Source organism: Impatiens glandulifera, chromosome 5, assembly GCF_907164915.1.
Source record: "Impatiens glandulifera chromosome 5, dImpGla2.1, whole genome shotgun sequence".
Classification (NCBI taxonomy): Eukaryota; Viridiplantae; Streptophyta; class Magnoliopsida; order Ericales; family Balsaminaceae; genus Impatiens; species Impatiens glandulifera.
In genome coordinates, this window is record NC_061866.1 from 2,828,416 (window position 1) to 2,844,805 (window position 16,390).

General features: G+C 28.9%; 1 protein-coding gene across 1 annotated transcript; it reads right to left on the reverse strand.

The window, feature by feature from the left end:
* Nucleotides 1–13,136: 13,136 nt before the first annotated feature.
* LOC124937847 (transcription factor bHLH18-like) lies at nucleotides 13,137–15,429 on the reverse strand. Its single transcript, XM_047478177.1, has 4 exons — nucleotides 15,421–15,429; nucleotides 13,919–14,170; nucleotides 13,501–13,845; nucleotides 13,137–13,423 (listed from the first exon to the last, which is right to left on the reverse strand). Exons 1-4 carry the CDS (start codon nucleotides 15,427–15,429, stop codon nucleotides 13,352–13,354), a joined length of 678 nt encoding a protein of 225 aa, XP_047334133.1. The 3' UTR covers nucleotides 13,137–13,351.
* Nucleotides 15,430–16,390: the final 961 nt, after the last annotated feature.

Below are 16,390 nucleotides of genomic sequence, written 5' to 3' on the forward strand. Positions count from 1 at the left end.
ACGTGATCTGCTATTGCATTGTTATGCGCATGTATGATATTTTGAGCCTTTAGTAGAGTTCAACTAAGATTTTATGGTTATAGATTCGAGGTACACTTTGTTGTGAATGTTAGATATTGTGGCAGCTAAGATGATGTGTTAAAATATTGAACTATTATTCCCATCAATTTTTATGTGGATTATTTGGTTACAAAAGAACCACATGACTTTCAACCATTGAAGCAAGTGCGTTTCTAATCATTTATAATGACATTAATTTAGATTAAATTTAAAAACCTTAAATTCTCAATAAAACATGGGTCTACTCCTTTTGAAGAAAATTTGTAAGCTCAAGAAGATTGGTGATCTATCCCTTGGGTTTTATCAGCAGGAAAACGTGTACCGAAGTCGAATCGAATATACTCCGTATAAGCGTATTTTTATGATTGGTAAAATATTAGCATAGAATATTTGTGGATTAATGATAGCGAGAAGCGTTATAATCTTAAACCTCTTGTGGGATCTATTGAAAGTGGAATATATTATTTTTGTGAGACGAAGATTCGTTAGATGGATTAGAAGATTGTTAGGGAGCTGTGAAATTGGTAATTATGTGGATGGGTAACACTTGAATCTATAGAGGTGTCGGGTGGGATTCTAATTACTTGGAATGTTGACGTATTCGAGAAGATTGATGTTGATGTTGGAAGATTTTTAGTTAGCCTAACACTTAGGAACCGGGAAGATAACTTTCGTTGGGTAATGTCGGTGGTTTACGGACCGATTCTCTAAAACATAAAAGGGGAGTTCTTTAACGAGTTGACAAGAGTGGCTAGTCTATGGGATTTCTCAATCATCTTTGTTGGTGATATGAACGAGGTGAGGGATCCATCATCAAGAAAGGGTTCTAGATGATTGACTAGTCAAATGAAAGAGTTCTATAATACTATCGAGAATCTTGACCTTGTGGATCCACCACTTGAAGGAGGACGATACATATTCAAAAGAGGCAATGGTAATGGTGGGTTGTCTCAGTCTCGCATTGATAGGTTTTTTGGTTAATGAGTTGATATTTCAGGGATGGCTAATATTTTTCAAAAGGTAATTTCGTGGATTTGTTCATATCATCGACCTATTGTACTACAGCATAGAGTAGTGGATAAGTTGTGTCACCCTTTTAGGTTTGAGAATAAGTGGTTAACAAGGGACGACTTTGTGGTGAGTGTGCAAGAATGGTGGGGGTCTTAAGATCCTTCGAGTTTGATATTATTGAAACTTTTTATGAATTTGAAGAATTTACGCAAGCTACTAAAAGTTGGTATGTGGGTGAACGTGCAATTTTTGTGCAAATGTCGATGATTTATGTAATAAGATTAATGTTATCAATGAGGTGGAAAAGGTTCATGATCTTTTGGCGAAAGAGATTAACTCTTGTATTTTGCTAGTTAGTAATCTTCTTGAATTATCTAAAGAAGAAGAGATCGGGGCTAGACAACATAATAGGACTAATTTGTTGAGAGTTGGAGATAAACACACACAAAAAAATCACGGGGTCTCGAAAACGCATGCTATGAACAATCCGATTAACTCAATTTTGGTGCAAGGTTTTCTATACAAATTCATTCTTTTATATAGATGGAAAAAAGCATACGGCATGTGGCACGCTCTTTGCAAGAAGAATGAATTAAAAAAAGGTTAGTTCTCTTAAGAATGTGTTGATGGAAATCTATTACACCACTGGATTTTTCTTGGAAGAATCGACATGGAAAGGATTAGAGCAAGAAAGTCATGAGGTTACACTAGCCGAATCAAAGTTGTAAAAGGGGGACGTAATTTAGAATAAAGTTGCTTAGTAAATAGTTTAAGGATGAAGAAGAGTCTCAATTGTGAACGCATCCACAAAGGAATAAGTATTTTGACTCCTCGTGATTATTCCTTAGTTGTGCCCTTTCAAAACCTAGACTAAAGGATAAAAGTTTCCATTATTGTGAGCCTACGATTTCAAATAGTATTATGCAACTCTATAAAGATTTATTCCAGGAACCACATATGATCATACCGAAGTTGGATAGTGTGGAGATAAAATGTGCATTGGAATCTCGCTTCATAAAAAAAGAAGTGGATGCAACAGTAATGGGTTGTGGGAGTGATAAGGCACCAGGAAGTGATGTATTTACTTTACCATTCTTCAAAAAATATGGTTTTTTTCTAAAAAATGATATCACAGCAGCGATCGAGCATTTTTACCAATTCTCATCATTTGACAAATGTTGAAAATCTTCTCTAATTTGCCTGATTCGCAAAGTTCTTGGGACCATTGATGTGAAACATTTAGACATATTATTATTGTGTCATCCTTCTACAAGTTTGTCTAAATGTTTAGCTAATAGGCTACGCGGAGTTCTTGAGTTAGTGATCTCGGCAAATGAGATGTCTTTTATTAAGGGTCACCAAATTTTTAATGTGTCTATTATTATAAATGAATGTATTAATTCGGCAAATTTCATGGGAGATAAGTGTGCCTTCGTAAAGTTAGATATTGAAAAAACCTATGATCATGTGAATTGGGAATTTTTATTCAATGTAATGGGTAGAATGAGTATGGAGGAGAAGTGGATAGATTGGATCAAATTTTACGTGTCGACAGCCAAATTCTTTGTAATTGTGAATGCAAGCCCTAAAAGTTTTTTCGAAAGCTCGAGAGGAATCAGGTACGGTGATCATTTGTCCCCATTCCTGTTAATCATTGTCATTGAAGTTTTTTCAAGAATGATAGATTTTGTCGAGCATGTTAACCTCATTAGAGGAGTTGATTGTGGGGTGACGAGGTCTCCATTTGTCATTTCTTGTTTTTCCTTATGCATTATTCAAGCCACTCACAGAAACTTCAAACATCTTCGAGATATTTTGTGGTTGTTTGGAGCCTGTTTTGGATTGCGGGTTAACCTCGATAAGTTTGAGATCTTTTTCTCAAATCTCGTATCCAATAGAAGGAAATGACACTTATGAGCATTTTGAGCTTTAGTGTGTGATCATTTCTGTCTACTTATCTTGGGATGTCTTTAGGTGTTAAAGCATATTCCAAAGCTTTTTGAGATCCGATCATCGCCAAAATGAAAAGAAAGTTACCAATTTGAAAGAGCAAGATAATTTTGAAAGGTTTACGTTTAGTTCTCATCAAATGTGTTATGGAATCTATGCCACTTATATGATGTCTCTGTTTTTTACACCTAAAAGTGTAGTTGTATTTGACTTTGTTTAACGAAACCTTTTTATCATAATGATGTAAAATATATTAATTGGACCCTACCTCTTTATGGGATACTATGATCAGATATAAGTATGTGCATAATTGGTCTAACTGGTTCACCATACCTATTAATTGGGCAGTGGGATATGATATTTAGAGTGTCATCTCAAAATTATTTATAAGTTTTTTTGGGGGCCCTCTAAGTCATCCTTCCGTCATTTGGTCATATGGGATAAAGTGAAAAAAGTTTAAGGACCAAGGAGGCTTGGGTATACGAGATTTGACATTGTTTAACAAAGTCAATTTATCAAAATGGTATAACATATATTAATTGGAGCCTACCTCTTTATGGGATATTATGATCATATATATTTACGAGCATGATTGGTCTAGCTGGTTCACCAGACCTATTAATCGGACAGTGGGATGTGGTATTTGAAGTGTCATCTCGATAATGTGGAAGCCTTTTCATAGACAATGTAGATTTTCATTTGACGATGACTCTTTGATCAAATTTTGGGATGACGTATAATGTAGTGTTAGAAGTCTTTCATTATAATTCTCGGCTCTTGCCTCGGCCGTTATCAGATGGGATAAAGTGAAAAAGTTTAAGGACCAAGGAGGCTTGGGTATACGAGATTTGACTTTGTTTAACAAAGTCATTTTATCAAAATGGTATAACATATATTAATTGGAGCCTACCTCTTTATGGGATATTATGATCAGATGTAAGTATGAGCATGATTGGTCTAGCTGGTTCACCAGACCTATTAATCGGACAGTGGGATGTGGTATTTGAAGTGTCATCTCGATAATGTGGAAGCCTTTTCATGGACAGTGTAGATTTTTATTTGACGATGACTCTTTGATCAAATTTTGGGATGACGTATAATGTAGTGTCATAAGTCTTTCATTATAATTCATGGCTCTTGCCTCGGTCGTTGTATGTAGTGATGCTACAATCAATGATGACATGTTTGATGTGAGTTCTAATGGTTTTACAATGAGAATCAGATATATGAGAAGACTAAATACAGAATAGTTAGTTTCGCATGATAGAGTGTTCAATCTAGTGGGGAAAAGAAGTGAATACTTCTTTGTGTGTTATTTTGCGTTGACAAGATATTGATAATTTTAAGGTTAGTCATTGTTATTCTTTAATTGCGGAGAATGATCCTTATAATCTCATATGAAAGAAGTTATGAGACTCTAAGTTTCCATCAAATATCTCGTTCTTTAAATGTAGTGTAATGCATGGAGGGATTTTGGTGGATGATAGAGGAATGAAAAATGGTGTATTATGGAGAGCCATTGTAGAATGTGTCATAAAGAGGCGGAGTCAATGCATCATTTTCTCTTACACTGTGATGGAGTGGTTAAAATTTGGAGGTTATTATGGAACATGAATGGTATTCAGTGAGTTATGCCGGAGTCTATCGTTGTTGTTGGGAAGTGTGGATAGAGACAATTATGAGCTCGGTTGGTCTGAGTCGTTGGGCCCTTATCTCATTTATCTTCTGGTGGATCATTTGATTGAAAGGAATCGTTGAACGTTTAGTGATTGTTGTCAACCGATGCGTTTAATTTATAATTCTATTATGATGACAATCGAGGTTTCATTGAGTAAACCGGTTGAGCCAGTCGGAGAACTCATTGATCTTCTCGAGAATATATGTGCTCGTTAAATTTGTTTTTTTTGTTTTTCTTCTTTTACAATCGGTGAATCTTTTGTATTATACTTTTTTTTTAATGTCTCTTTTCAAAAAATTTTAATAATTTTATCGTTTAACTTAATCTGACTTTCATTTACATCATTTTACCTTAATCATTTAAAAAATCATTAATGTGACATTATTGTACTTTTGGATTTTTGTTTTTGATTTATAACTCTTTTATGCTTTTGCTATTTCTATTTTCATTTTTATTCTTTAATTTATGACATATTTTTTTGATTTGAGGCTACTCCTTTTTATCTTATAAAAACATCTGGAACTAATCATTATTGTTTTCAACTTCAAACTTTAATCCGCTCAAGTTTACCAACACCTCATATATTTAACTTATAATAATTTTAGTTTTATAACTGAATGTAATTGACTAATAGTTAGATTAATTTATTATAAATAACAATACTTAGAAGTGTAAACTATTGGTTATTAAATAACTAATATTTATGATTCAATTCATATAACGTCTTTTTCTTTATTCTCTTCAACTACACATGTTTTGTTACTTGTTAATCACTAGACCTAGCTAACAGTCTTCTCTAATTCTTTCACAGCATTAAATAAAAAAACTTCATTCCCTTCTCATTTTATTCTTATAACAATATTAATTTAACTTAATAATAAATAAAATAATTATCTTTATAAGGAATAGAATGTTCGATCCATGGTATTAGTTGGGTACATGACAAGTGATTCATTTTTATTTTGGCTATACGGTAATGAAATACAAAATTCAATAGAACGAAAAAAACTGCTTCAAGAAGATTGAATAGTAGAATAAGAAAGATTATCGATGTTCAAACTTGCTCTTTTTTATTGTTGTTCTATCATCAGCGCATAATAACAATGTGACAAATGGTTTTGATAAAACAAATTTTCATTTTACAAGGAAAGTGAAAAAAAAAAACTAACCTTACTAATAGATTCTAATGTAAACATTAATTTTTGAAAGTATATGATATCTCTACACTTAATTACACATATTAAAAAGTGTTGATAAAAAAGGAAAATATTTGAAACTAATTCCTATAACTAATCTCATAACCTTTTTATGACTCAATACACTCCAAACTAAGAAATCTTGATAACTCATTCTCAATGATATAGTATTATGACCCCCAAAAAATTTAACCCTAAATTTGGTTGGATAGTTAGTATGATTCCTCAATTATGACTTATCTTTAAAATAAAAGCATTTTTTAAGTAAAATTCGAACTTAAAATATTTAATTTCTTAAAAGTAAAATTCATATCACTTTAACTATTTTTGTAAATTTATCATTCATCAATTTTCATTGTGCTACAAAATAATGAATAGTTGTTTCTAATTATATTGACCTAGGGATTGAAAAAAGGAAGATAACATAAATGCCAAAACACTCCATAAATGCACAGTTTATATTTTTACTTTACTATTAGCCTTAGCTCCCAATATTATGTCAAAAGTTGCACTCCATTGATTCCACATATTCTAATCTTTGTTTTTTACCTTTTTTTTATGGGATGTTTTTATGGTTAGATTTGAACGATTTTTTTTGTTAAATTGATAATTTTCAAAAACAAATAAATAAATAAATAAATTATCTAGATCATATATGACTTTTAAATATTCACTTTTAATCAGGTTCATTCAAAAACATAATATCACCTTGAAATTAGATATTTGCTTCAATCACATATGGACAAAATAAACATTAGGTGTGATATGCACATCCTACCTCCACATTGTCCAATGCTCAATTATTTAATGAACCTTAGACTATGCCTTTGCCATAATTTAACTAAATACTAAGTTAGAATATTATATATAAATAACTATACATAGAGACATATACTAATGGTATTCCTTGTTCAATTTAATAAAGTATTTTGGTTTAATCTTTCTATTACAATACACGTTTTTTGGTTTTTTGGTTAGTGTATAGAAATTGGTTAATCGGTAAAGATACATATACTTTACCTTACGTTGTTATCGTATTCTAATTCTTTCACAAGTTATCATGAACAACCTTTATTTATATTCTCCCCTTTCATTATTTTCTATCCGAAATAGAAACTTTGATCCATGGTAGGGGCCCGGGGACATGTCACATGTGAAATGTGAGAAAACAAACCTCCATTTTCCAAGGAAAGTGATGGGATCTGACCTAGCTAGAGACTCTACAAAGATGAGTACTTCATTTGTAAACATTTTTATTTCTTAAAGTTTTCAGTAGGTTAGATTCACATTATAAGATTACATTTGAAAATATGTGTTAGATTCACATTATAAGATTACATTTGAAAATATGTATATATGGTATATTTTAAATAGACTTGAATAGTTGGGCCTTCTTAATGGGCCGGCCCAATTCTCTATTTGTTAGGGTTTCAGGAGACAGTGTTATATAAACTCGTGTTATAACCTTAGTTTGTTATATCATCTCGGTAAACAATCTTCTCAATAATAATCTCTCTTCTGGGTGGACGTAGTCAAGTTCTATCTTGGTGAACCACGTTAAATCTCTGTCTGTTTATTGTTTACGTCATTCCCACGCGTTCCGTTATAACAGTATATCTAGAGTTAACCTTGCTTAATTAGATTCAAAAATTTATTACTTTATCTTAAGATCTATAAATTAATTAATCCTCAATTGAATTTATATGATTTTGTGATTTCAAATAATGAGCAGTTGGAAACATATATAGACCAGTCACTAACAAGTGGGTGAGAATTTTGGAGGAAAATATGAGAAGATAACTTAAGATCTTTTGGGGAAGAAGCCAAAAATAACTAAGCACCAGCCAGCTATAGTTTTGGCATTGGTCCCCTTCTGGACCCTTGTCACTTTCTACTGATGAATAAGGTCAGAAATAGTGATTTTAAATTCAAATGTAAATGTCAGAGCTTGAGCTTTGAATATATTTAACTTCTGTTCACAACAGTAATTTATAAAGAGCAAAAAAGAGTGTTTATGGAGAGCAACCCATCTTTTTTTTTTTTACTTTTGTTTTGTGTGTTTATGAATGAATCATTCATGTACACAAAGTTATATATTTGTAGAGAATAATTTCTAATAAAAAAAAACTAAGTCAAAAAAGTATTGTACATGAATCCGACAAAATAACTCGGAATTTTTAACTAAAAGCACTATGAATAAAGTGGAAGATAATGATAGTTTCTTACAAAGAATAACTTTTGTCTAAAAAAATTATGGAAGTCATAAATCTCACTCATTTGATCGGTAGGAAAGAATGTCTAGTTTCATTAGTGTGTTATGATTTTCTTTCTTGTTGTTGATAACTTATTTGTTATAAGAATTTTTTTTATTTTGTCAAAATTCATACCATGTTAAAAATATATGCAGTTTATCTATAAATTTATCAACAATTACCTTTTTCTAATGAACTTCTCACTAATAAAGTTTCCATCTCAATTGTATCTTTTTACCAAATTAATTAATTTTACTTTTTACTTTGATAATTTTCAAAAATAATTGTAATTATGATGGTTACAAAATACTTATTTTTAAATAAACTCGAATTATAGTTATATCATTATGTTAAAGAACCATTTATTCTTTAGAAGGGAGCTCTTGAACTTTAGAATGATGTTAAAAAATCGGCATTATTATATTAGTCATTCTCTCATGTACATGTGTCACTTGTCTCCGGATCATAGGTGATCGATCGCCTTAATTTGTTTTAGGGATTCTTATATCAAAGTGTGTAAATTGGCACCATTGATATTGACTTAGCCTATGTTTTGGGGTGTAGGTATAGGATAATAGTAACAGTAAATTTAATTAGTTGTTTGGTTAAATTTAATTAGTTGTTTGGTTATAAAATATTTATCTACAGATTTATATCCGGTATAAATTATACATCATACTCAGTATAATATTATACCTTCGGATAATAGTAGGTATAAACTTGCTAATTTTTTCTTTCTTAATTTAACCTTATATATAAATATTTTTCTCAACAGAACTCTTTCATTTTTATATTTCATCTTATCTCTATTCATTTCTTATCCATTTCTTCTTCTTTTAACATAAGGTAAAAATTCAGGATGAAGATTAGAAAACCAATCTCAAGATCAAATGGAGGAGCTTATCATTAATTTTGTAGAAAAAGATACTAAGGCTATGAGTTTATCCTTGCTTATCTTTGGTTTGATGGACTCTTGAATCTTGATAAAGAGGAGCCATCCCACAACCGATCGAAAAAGAGCTTGCAACCAATAGGTCTATTATCAAGATTTTCAAGAATGACATATAAATTACATACTTGCTAAAAGTAAATTTCTGCAATCTGAATGGTTGAACAGATTTAGGTCAAATAGGTCATATGTTGGCGAACAACAACTTCCCTCGTCTCCATCACTACATGGTAATGTGGATCAATTTTGTAGATCTTTAGTTCTGATGGGAGGCTCAGTTTTCTATTTAGCAAAATGGTGTGGCGCTTCTGATGATGAAGAGGGTTTAGGAATAGGGGAGATGTGGCTGATGTTGTTGTATGGGTGAGGAAAGTATGTTTGGAAGTTAGAAACCATGCTATATTAATGTTATAAATGAGCCTGATTAGAGCATATGTGAACCATATCTATAAGGAGGTACGGTGGATTGTTTTGATTCGGTGATATTTAAATTGTTAGAAATTTGGTTAAACAGTGTGGAAGAACAGTCTCAGAAGGATTAGAGGACATGCAAACGTCTCTTTCATTGTTGATGAAGTTAATATCCAAAGTGTTGATGCAGTTCTTGCTGCACTTCCTTGAGGATTTGTGGTAGTTCAAGTTTTTGCAAATTTGTGGATAGTTCAAGTATTTGCAAATCTGTGGATAGGGATTCTTAACCAAATTGAGAAATTGATTATGATGAAATTGAGAGGAAATTAGATGCGAGAGAAGTTACTGAAATTAGTTCAGGGGAAAAGTTGTTGGAACATTCTTATAGAAATGAAGTCTAGTGGAATATTTGCATCACCCCAACTATAGTCAGAACATTCTTATGGAAATGAAGTCTAGTATTGCATCACCACGACTGCAGTCATTAAAGGATGATGAGAGTTTGTAGTAATTAACTTAGTTACATACGAAGAAAATAGATCTAGTATCGCAAAAGAGTATGTGTTTTCTGGTAATAAATTAGAGCAGTTAAAGCACATAAAAACAAGTTAACTATAATAACAAAATATTGTCTTTTGATTTCACTTTGAGACTACTAATATTAAAAAATTTCATTGCATTTTAAGTATATAAAAGTGTAAAAAACATACTTAAAATTCAATTTTAAAAATGTTATAGAATGACTAATTGTACAAGTCTTTCATAACTTTAAAAAATGAACAAAGGGACTCAAAATTTGATTTTGACATGAAAATCAATATGAACAAATTTTTGATAGAGTAGAATGAGTATTTTTTTTTTTAAATATGATTTGTTACTAAATGGATCAAGCTTGTTGAGAATTACATTTCCTATATATATATATATATATATATATATATATATATATATATATATATATATATATATATATATATATATATATATATATTAATAAACTAAATGGAAATTTGTGTCCTTTCAAAATATCTCAATTATCTTGGTATTTTTTAGAATCATTAAGGATTCTCATCTTGCATATATTTACTGGAATTAAAACTCAATAGACACTTTCCATTATCTATCACTGACTTGTATTTTGCACATGATTTATTCTTGGAAGTATGTGAATCTAATTATGTAGTTTTGATTAATTGCATTAACAGGTTAGTTATGATGTTAATTTTTGCTCATACATAAAGGAGGTAAAATTGAGAATTAATTTAAATCGTTAATTAAAGTTATAATAAACTCATAAAATTAAAAATTATTTCAAATAGTAAGAATTTAGTTTAAAATAATATTAGTTATATACAAAGTTTATCATGGAAATCCCAATTATCAAAACTAAAGCACCAAAATTTCAATTTTGAAATTTGATTATTGGATATAAATATACGAGTTCTTCATGTTTAAGTCTAACACTATAAACTCAATATAGATTTTTTTTTACAGTTTAGCTACTTTGTTATATTATTTATAAATTCTCTATTTCACTTATTTTAACTTATTTATATGTTATTCTTATGGCCTAGTTCGGATTAATTTTTTTTTAAATTTAGAGGGAAAAAATATTAATAATTGTTGATGATTTTGAGAAGGTAATAATTATTTTTTATAAAAAAAAATAAGGGATATTGATATATATAAATAAAATAAAAAAATAATAATTTAAAATAAAAGTTATTTTTAGTATTTTGATTAATGAAATAAGTGAGGTAATTAATTAAAAAATTAATTTTATTTGGTTTTTAAAATAATCCAAAGAAAACCAAGCCTATGTTCTTTTAAGACAAATTCAGAAATTCAAGTTGGGTTAATTTAAATAAATAACGTGAAAATTATGAATGAAAAAAGAGTAAATAAATATAAATTTTATCATTTAAAAAAAATAAAATAGTATATTAAATTTAAAAAATTAAAAAATAATGTCACTTATACCTTACCGTAATAAAAATAAAAAAGTCAAACAATTCCCCATTGTTTTATTTTTTTTCATTTAGTTGGATTTGTTTGATTTTGAATTTATTTCAATGTTTTATTATTTTTATCTATTGGTCTTATAACTTATTTGAAAATTATTATAAATTATTAAATTTTATCAAAATAAATTTTATTATATAATAATATTATTTTAATCATAATTTAAATATTATAATGTTATTAAATTTATGACTTATTATTTTGTTAACTTGATTTTTATTTTGATCAAGACTTTTTTTTTGTTTAGTTTAAAAAAAATAATATAAACAATTTAAAATTTTGTATTTTATTTATTAAAATTTAAATATTTTTAAAATTAATTTATGTATAACATTTTAATCAAATTTGTATATCTATATAATATTTTATTATTTAAAGTTGTGTATTTTAATTTTAATAATAATAATCGATAAAAATATCTAATTTAAATGAGGGAACGAACAGGCCTAAGTCCTGTGATGACACCGACCCGGCTTGGTCTCAATCCCTTCCATTATAAAAAAAAATACCTGATTCGGAATAGATTATTATATCTAACAAATATTATTTCACATTCATATCATTTAATTTGTTATTCAAAATACTAAAATATTATTTATTTTAAATTATTATTTTTTTATTTAATTATTATATATTAATATCCTTTAAATATTTTTGTCAAAAATATACTAATATTAAAATAATCCCAAATAATTTAAATAATCGAGTTATTTAAATAATCTGAATCTGAAGAAGCCTAAACAAAAAATATTTATATTTATATTGACAAAGTTATTAAAAAAAAAAGTTATTTATATTACTCAAACCTTTTTAGTTAGATAAATTAATTTATAAATTTTAAATAAATCGGGATTGCGTAATATCTCGCCCTTGATGGTTCTTTCTTCCGCTATGCAGTTAGATCAATGCGTCCCATCTTTGTGAGTTTTATAATTCTCATTATCTTAAAAAACGAATCTGATTAACTGTGGGAGGATGCGAAGACACAGTCCATTATAAGGGTGTTGTATCTATCCGCTCTCGTATTCTTAATACCCAACATTCACGATAACACAGTGTGGCCTAATTACTCAGGCAATATGTAATTTTTAACTTTTTCAATAATGTTTTAAAATAATATAAAGATTTTAAAAAAAAAAATCTTTAAAAAATATCAATTTATATTAAAAATAAAAATAAAAATTCGTTTAAGCACACAACAAAAAATTGACATGAAAATAAAAAAATAAAATAAAAATAATAATACTTAATAAGTTATCGAGCTCGTAAATTCTCGAGAATAACAATTAACTCTCCGACATACTCTACTGACTTTTCTGAACAAATCACATAAAACATCATAATTTTATTATTTCATTCAAATTGTGGGCGAATATCCAAGTTTAAGTTTAATGATTATTTGAGTAATAACTATTTGATTTCTAAATATCATGCTTCGTTTGAAGAGAAATAAAAATGAATATTGAAAATTCGAGTTCAATCTACTTTATTCTACTTTTCCCATAAAGAAGTTAGGAATAGATTATTGATTAAATTATTACACACATTCCTTAAAATATTGATTAATTTATTTGAAAGGAGATAAATAGAGTTGTTACAAAGGAGTTAAATAGATTTGATACGAAACATTATAAATGGTACAAATTAATGAGAAAGAACATATCTAATAATAAACAACAATAGTATAGGAGCATGTAACAACCGACTACTTATTCTTTAATAGTAGTACGTTACCAGGACTGATGATTTCGGACCTGTAAAATAAAAAAGTATCTGACGTCCTTTATTTATTTATTTATTTACCCAATTCCAATTATTTGGGTCAAGCCTGAATAATTTCACCCAATTTTTGTTCAAGCTCTTGCATAGATATATCATGATTAGAATTTTCCATCTGCAAAATTAAAACATGAAAACAAATGTCGGAAAAAAACAAAATATCTATAATAAACATAAGATCAAATAACGTACCTTTTGGGCTAGAATGGTGATATCGAAAGCATGTTGTCCAAAGGGCAAGAAGCAAGTTTTGAGAATGGTGAGTTGAATCGTTTTGAGATAACTCAGCATCTTAGAAGCAATGTCGTCGACTTCTTTTCCATTTTGACAGTAAATTCTTATTAATATCTTTTTATTTGATTCTTTAAACCTCATCTCCATGTTAGACTGATGATCATGCAATACTACTAGCAATCCGTTTTCATCACTCATCTCTTCTTCTTGTTCTTTCTTTAAACAACATTCCAATGATTTTATTTTTTCATTTAATTCTTTCGTATACTTCATAGCATCTTCCAAGATTGAACCTTTGTCCATCTAAATCAATTAATTTATCTATTAATAAATAAATTTAGAGAGAAAGTTTATATATATATATATAAACCAGTACCTTCTTTAGGCCAGGAATAAGGGAAGCTAGAGAAATGAATCGTTGGCTAAGCTGTTCTCTCCTCTTCCTCTCCGCCACCACCCTGTTAGGTGTCGCCGCCGAGGACTTTTCCGGCAAGGATTTCCGGGCGACGTGAGTGATATTGACCGGTGGTGGTGGTGCTAGTGGTGGTGTTATAATGTCCCCCTCGGGATTCAAGCCCAACAATCGGCAGACCTCCAGTGACTCAGCTGAGGTAAATGACTCGAATAGCTGAGTTCCAGAGAAAATTTCATTAGAATATTATCTAAAAATGTACGAGAGAAATTTCTAATTATTGTGATAATATTTTGAAATTAGATAAGCTTAGAGTTTATGATAGGTATAAGATATAAATGTCTTAGACATAATGTCATTAGACTATGTTACTCAAATATAACATTGTAATCCATTAATCAAGTTATTGAATAAATAGTTAGTTTGAAGACTTTTCAGACATTAAATTACTATAAGTTTGGTAAGAAAGAAAACTCAACATATGCAGATTGTAGATCTCAAAAACTAGGTTTATTGGGACAACCTAATTATACTGACTTGTAAAGTTATTATTGAAAATTAATTATATATATATATATATATATATATATATATATATATATATTCATTAGAATAAGCATAACGTTTTTAATTAATCCTAAAACGATCACATATGTGAGAGAGAATTGGGGTCGTTTCGAAAGAATTGCACGACTCGATTCTAGACCCTCTCACAGAACCAGACGCGTGTTCTATGACCAAAACGGACACAACCATGACAACTTAACATTTATCATGGAGAATTATATGTGAAAGTGTGTAATCGTTTACACAAATGATAGAATAGTCAAGGACATCGAGTCTACTAATCGGCTAATAGAGTTATATATATATATATATACTTTCATAATGAAAGGCTCAAGTTATACCTACCTATACTATGTAGAATTTAACTGTTGAATATTTCACCGAAATACGAGAGATTGTTGGAATTTTAAATTAATTCATAAATTTCATTAATGAATGGAAATAAAAATTTAGGTAGATAAAATCAAATAAAAATCAAACGAAATTCAAATAAAATTCAAACGTAAATTAAAGTGAAATTTGATCAAAATAATTAATTTTTTATAATTAATTTATTAATTATTTAATTAATATTTAATAATTTAATAAAAAATTAACAAATTGAATTAAATGAATGTGGTTAAATTGTTAGGACAATAAATTAGACAATCAATAATGTTAGACGTTGGATCCAACATTAATGGGATCAAGTTTGATGTATAATTATTTTAAGGAAAATGTGTTAAACAAGTTTGATGCATAGTTATTTTAAAGAAAATGTGTTAAACATATATCTCGAATCATTATAACATTATTGGTGATTTAGTTTTTAGTATTTAATGACTGAACATCATCCGATGATTAATCAATGCTTGAAAAGACATGTCCATAATATTGAAATGGGATGCGAAAAGACTTACCAATGCCATAGCTAATCAGCAAATCGTTCGTCGATCGAGTAGATATCAGATCTAAGAATAATCACAACAAGGAAAGGATTTCAATATAAAAGAAGCTTGATCATATTACTAATTGGAGTAGAAATTGACAAAATGAAGAGACTTGAAAAAGAATATCACCTGAGAAACGAGAGAGATCGATATTTCTTAATATAGGAAGAGACATAATGTCGATCTTCAGTTATATATATATATATATGGGTGAGACTGAGAGAGGCTGCTAGGGTTTTTAGTAAGGAAATGCAAAGATATCGGGCCGGTCCCCTTTTCTAGGTTTCTTCAATTTCTTCTCTACATCTGGATCCGGGCATTTTAAATGCATGATTACAATTTGAACACGTCAACTAAATCTTAGATTTCAACGCTCAAAGTTATTATTTATATATTATTACAATTTTATTTATAAACTTTATTCAGTCAGTTAGACTATATTTCATTTTAAAAAATCGTTATTATAACAAAAACTTTAGTTCATTATTTTGAATTTTATTTACGTGTTCAAAATTTGGAAATTTTAATTGTAATATGAACTAATAAAACTGGCATGTATTTCGCTCGTGTAATAATATATAAAACCGTGAAAATAATATTATCGATAAAAATGTAATATTATTTTTAATCTTATTTTTAACCGTTTTAAATTTATGGGCACAATCCGACCGAAGTATTCATTTACTCTCAAATTGCAGAATGATCTTTAAAATAATTGATACAGTTTGATTCCTCAACTCAATTAGTTTGACATATAGACTACATTTCTTTCTAATACTACGAGTGAAAGGGAAAATGTAAAGACTATCATTAAAGTAGTGCATGCGAGATTTACTATATCCATATAAATCTCTATAAATATGATGAAATTCTTTCATTATTGCTCACTATAGTAGTGAAATATATTGCGCAGATTCAAAAGAAAAACTAATTATATTAT

Bases quoted from the DNA above. Each gene is read 5' to 3' on its own strand.
- LOC124937847 (XM_047478177.1), bottom strand. The intron at 13,846-13,918 runs GTACTGGTTTAT...TAATTGATTTAG, and splicing joins TTATTCCTGGCCTAAAGAAG to ATGGACAAAGGTTCAATCTT. The intron at 13,424-13,500 runs GTACGTTATTTG...TTAATTTTGCAG, and splicing joins TCACCATTCTAGCCCAAAAG to ATGGAAAATTCTAATCATGA.